The 5,201-nt window shown below is 48.0% G+C and overlaps 1 protein-coding gene across 1 annotated transcript in view; it reads left to right on the top strand.

Moving 5' to 3' along the window:
- The window catches only part of PEX6 (peroxisomal biogenesis factor 6), a gene marked incomplete at its 5' end in the record, with an annotated part of 13,525 nt that continues 8,324 nt past the window's right edge, over window positions 1–5,201 (top strand). Inside the window, 6 exons of the mRNA XM_017736946.1 lie at window positions 1–140; window positions 825–908; window positions 1,564–1,666; window positions 1,839–1,975; window positions 2,053–2,164; window positions 5,149–5,199. Coding sequence (XP_017592435.1) covers window positions 1–140; window positions 825–908; window positions 1,564–1,666; window positions 1,839–1,975; window positions 2,053–2,164; window positions 5,149–5,199 — 627 coding nt within the window. The remainder of the gene's footprint in view (window positions 141–824; window positions 909–1,563; window positions 1,667–1,838; window positions 1,976–2,052; window positions 2,165–5,148; window positions 5,200–5,201) is intronic.

The following is a 5,201-nucleotide window of genomic DNA, read 5'->3' as shown; positions in this document are numbered from 1 at the left end:
GCGGATGGGAAGGGCAGCCGGTCCGTGCTGTCTGTGCCCCCGTTCGCCAAGGAGCTGCACCTGGAGATCGTCTGCTCGCCGGCCTACAGCACCCGGGGAAGTTACGACTGCGTGCTCTACAGGCACTTCGAAACACCGCGGTGAGCTGTGCGGGACGGACACTCGGGGCGGGCTCGTGAGATACACAGTGCGTGTGTGCCACACGCTGGGGATGCGCACATCCACACCCCCCGTGCAGGTGCTGTGTAGTTTTAGAATATCGTCTTGCATTATCCTATCACGAGTGTGCTCTGCTTGGACACAACGCTTTTTGTCCTGTCCTTCAGAAGACATCTTCAAGTCTCCTGCCTCATGATCCACCATCCAGTGCTGAGGGCTTGCAAGTGCTGCCCACAAGCCTCTATTGTGGGCCGTGTTTATAATCCCAGTTTTCAATTGAGTAGTCAGGAAACTGGATGCGTTGCCATCTCTTCTGACACCTGTGCCTGAGCGTCTTTCATATGTCTGTCAAGGCTGTCTTTTGGAATTATCCCCAGCTGTTCCATAGATAAGGTGGAGATTTTGTCTGAATGAGACACTCTAATGACGCTCCTCTTCTGTACCATTCCCAGAAGGCTCCCCTTAGTAGTCTGGATACACCTGGTTCCATCCAGTGCATGCCGAATCTTTCAGTGGCTATTGATGGTTTTATTTACAGGCAGGGAGTGAGTCACTGCAAACAGTTACATTCTTTTTTTGTAAAAACACTTGTGATGCAGGGCAGGGAGGGCACACCAGAAGGATTTACTGTCTTTCACTGGTGAAACTCTCTGGTTTTTTTGTAGGCTAGTCCAGGAGGGAGACATCCTGTGTGTTCCAACATTTGGAAATGCTGAGTTTATAGAACTAAACGCGGACAAGTTCCTAAGGTAGGTGTCAACAAACTGTGGCTCTATTACTTGATACTTTTCCATGATTGACTGTCTTGAAATCAGACAGTTTATTCCATTCTGATCTGTCCCTGGATTTTAGTGTTTTATCTGTCTCTTAATATACTGGGTAGAGAGAAGTGTTTTTGTTGAATTATGGAGGGCTGCAGCTAAAAGGGAGGCCTCTGTTAGCTCAGTCGAATAGTCAGGAAGGCAAGAAAGGAAAAAAAGAGGCAGAGCAACTGATGAGGATAAAGAGTGAAGAGGAAGGGGTGGCCTGAGGACAGGCAGAGCCACATAAAGAAAGCAAAGTGGGAGCTGGACTTCTCAACGTACGACAAAAACCAAAACGTGAATGCAAGCCCTAGGTGTTCAGGTTAGAATAACTTTCTGTTTGGCCTCCAATTCTGCCTTTCCTGGTTTTGCTCATGTGGCTTTGGAACAGTTGTGCTAAATGGGAGAAGGTCCCCTTTGTACCAGGGTAAGGGTGTTCACAGTGGCATTCCCAACATTCACTCTGGCTGATCCTTGTAGATACTGCAAGAGGACAAGACTGTCTCTGCTTACGTGTGCTTTTCAGCTGTCTTCTTGTTGCCATTTATATTGCTTTCGAGATCTTGGCTCAGCAGTTTAGAGTGCTTGTTTTTTCCCTTAGGTGGCCAGAGCTTTATTTCAAGGTGAAGAAGATCGTAGGCGTGGTGGAAGGCGAGCAGTCTGAGGGTTACCTGGTGGACACCCAGAACACGTCTCTCTATCTGGTGAGATGTCAGCAGAGAGCAGAGAGAGGAGATTTGAGGCTGAGCTTGCACTGTGGATGATGGATGTACCTGTGGAGGCTCGTGCCTCCTGCCATTGGAAAATGACATTTCAGGACAGATTTTGTCACTTGACACCTGTCTTTACTTGGGCGGTGTTTTTCCTTTCTCACAGGTGGGTTCAGCAAACAGCACTGTGCCATCTGCCCCAGCCTATAACAGCAGTGAGTTCTGGAGCAGTTTGTCTCCTGCGGGACTTTCCGATGTCGTGAAACAGCTCTGTGATGCTCTTCGGCCTCACCTGAACCGTCGGTGAGTTAGAATTCCTTGGAGTGTGCCCTGGAAGAGGTGGGACCATGGCCACAGGGAGAACTCCCTGTCTGTTACAGGGCCAGTGCACTGAGCGGCGTGGGCAGCGTTCTCCTCTCGGGGCCGAGCGGCAGTGGGAAGCTGATGGCTGTCAGAGCTGTGTGTAGCTGCCTCAACCTCCACCTCTTCAAGGTAATTCCTCCTGTGGCCAGTGGATTGGTGGATTTACAACAGAGAATTATGGAAATGTTTCTTAAGTCAGCCCTGCCAGCGTCCCTGCTGCAGCCGTGAGCCTACCCAGGAGCTGCTTCCATGTGCACATGCAGACAAAAGGAGTCTGAGTATGCTGAGTTTAGCAGCTCAAATATAAGCTTGAAGAGATATTTCCTCTGGAATGTCCCCTCCAGTGCTCCAGAATCAGTAATTTAGAGATCTCTTTGTCCAGGGGGTTCATTTGTGCCTTTCTTTGCTGCAAGTTGCTATTATTGCTGTCAGGCTGATGTACTTTACATGTACCACAACATGCAGTTGTGTTTCAGCAGACTAATGTTCTGTCATTGAGTTGATGCTATACCCTGGAGGGTGGCAGGAACTAAAATATACTGAGGTAAATTGGAGAGGTGATGAGGGCAGGAATTGCTGTGGCATTGGGTGTTTGTTTTCAATTGTCCCTGCATAGGGTGGGCAAAAGGCATGTTGGAAAGTGAGGCACAGATGATGCTGAGATCTTCTTCAGCTGAGTGGGAAAAGAAAAGAAGCCCTCGGTTTCATGCTAGCACATGTACCAGACCTGGCTCAAAATCTCTTGGCATGTGAAAGAACTGCCTTTTAACTGTGTTTACATTCACCACCATCCCCCTGCCAAGAGTGGTGAAGTGGCAGGTGAAATTCACTGGAGCTGGGTTTATGTGGATGATTATATATTTCAAGCTGACTGTCAGTATTAAGAATTCAGTTTTATGTCAATGGCTCCATGAAAACTTGTGCTCTGCTCTCCATATGTGAAAAAAATCAGATCACATTTTATGAAACAAACTTGAGAGTAGGTGCTGTTGCTGTGCAAATCTGTGTCTTGACACAGGTTGAATATCATGCACAGTTCTGGTCTCCCCATCACAAAAGCATAAAACTGAGCTGGAAAAATTCAGAGAAGGACACTGGGGAAGATCAGGGTAGACCAGTTTCTGTGTGGAGATAAGCTGAATAAGTTCTTCAGCTTGAAAAATAAAGAATTTAGGGAGAGTTTGATGCAAGTTTTTACAAGATTTTTTTGAAAGAGTTTTTTCACAAGAGCTTGAGTGGCTGGCAGAGCATGGAAGGTGTTTGCTTTTCTCTGTGCCAGCATGAGACTTGGGACTGTCAGATGAAGCTAGTGGGAGCAGGCAGGCTAAAGGAGAGGCTTCTCTGTGTAGGTAAGAGTATTTGGATGAGAAATCTACTGTTATTTCCACCTGACTGGAAAAATCCCTTTCATGGGAATTGTAGGTGCGTGGATGACCCAAGTGAGGTCTAGCACCTGTCTCTGTCCAGCACAGACGATTCTGGGAACCAAGACAGTCTTCACTGACTTGTTAAAATTGCTATTTTCCTCCAGCATACCTCTCTTGTTCACTCTGATGGTCTGGGAGTATCCCACAAATGCTTTTATTTCCTTGAAACTGTAGAGTTACGTTTGCAAAAGTGAGAGGAGGTCATGTGTTGACTTTCCTAGGAGACTTTCTGAAATTCTGAAAGGACATGGAAGAGGAAGAAAAATTGAAAGAATAGGGCTGGAAGGTTCCTCTTTTTGTGGAAGGAAATTGTGGGCTTGCTCCTTTTTTTGGTGGATATTTTTAGAGTAAACTCTTTTCCTATTATTTTCTCTCAAGTAAAGCTGTAACACTGGGTCAGTGGAGGAGGCAGGTACTTGGCTCACTGCTGTGCAGCTCATCTGGACCCGATCCTTTGTGGTGCTGAGCTCTGACTTTCCTGCAGATGTGCCACAACTCTTGGGATCCAATGCACCATTGTAGGGATTTCACAGGACCTCCAGATCCATGTTTAGGATGTGTTTGAGAGCACTCTGTCAGGTGGCCTCGGGTTCTGGTGGGGTGTGTGTGCACAGCTACAGCTCTGGTTTCAGCGCTGTGTGCTGCTTTTAAAGACTAACACACTTACTATTGAAGACAGCTATACTCTGTCCATCTTACTGCCCTACCCCACCTTAACACTCTCCCCTCCCTTTCTCACTGACTGCAGTGCTTACACTGCCACTGCACCTGCTGTTCCCTTTCTCAGGCTGTTGTGTCTGCCATCCCACCAGGACACAGTAATTCTTTCCCACTCTAATCTCCACCACTTGATGATAAACAGTTTTTTGTCCTTTCTCTCTGCCTTTTGGTACTTGCATACAGGTACTGCTGCCATTAGGCCTGCCACAACCCTAACTCCTGTTTTTTTTCTATAGTGCATGGAGCACAGGAGTTCCTCTGCTCTGTGTCCCTGTCCTTACCCTTTATGTCAGATCTTGAGCTGTTCTCCATGCTCCAGGCTACCTTTTCTGAGGATGAAACTCAGGGAATCCCGGAGATGGTTTGGGTCTCCCTGGACAACCTCAGCACCAGGAGGCAGCACTGCCTGTTCCCAGGCTGCTGTTCAAGGCTCACCAGTCACCCCTCCCCTTGGGTGACTTCATCAAGTGTTTGCTTTGTAAACAGTGTCTGGGCCTTCCACCACCTATAACTTCCCCCCAAACACCCGTCACCTTTACCTTCCTCCTGCACTTTGAGCCTGTCCAGCACTGGTTGAGCAGTTTCCTGGGCCTCCTCCTCTACTCATTGCACTGTTCTGCAAGATATTTTGTTCTCCCTCTCTTCCACAGCTCTCACCTCCCTTCCAGCTTAGGTTGCTGAGCTGTGATATCCACGGTATCGATTCCTCTGGTCCCTCTGCCTCACCTTTTTCAGATAAGACCCTCCTGCCCACCTCACCTCTTGCAGAGGAGCAAGAAACAGCCATTTATCCATGCCAAGGCATCCTGAATGTGCCTGTTTTTAATACGACCTGAATGTGTCTCTGGGAAATACCGAGTCTGATCTCCTCTGAGCTGTGAATTGCCTGTGGAAAGCTTTGTGGAATGTTGTCCTAGGCCCCCCACCTGTCCATGTTGCAACTGTGTTGTGTGGTGTGTCTGGCAGGTGGATTGCGTCAGTTTGTGCAGTGACACCAGTGCAGCCACAGAGGAGACAGT

Source organism: Corvus brachyrhynchos, unplaced genomic scaffold (genome assembly GCF_000691975.1).
Source record: "Corvus brachyrhynchos isolate BGI_N302 unplaced genomic scaffold, ASM69197v1 scaffold806, whole genome shotgun sequence".
NCBI classification, from domain to species: Eukaryota; Metazoa; Chordata; class Aves; order Passeriformes; family Corvidae; genus Corvus; species Corvus brachyrhynchos.
This window is presented reverse-complemented; position numbering and strand designations above follow the sequence as displayed.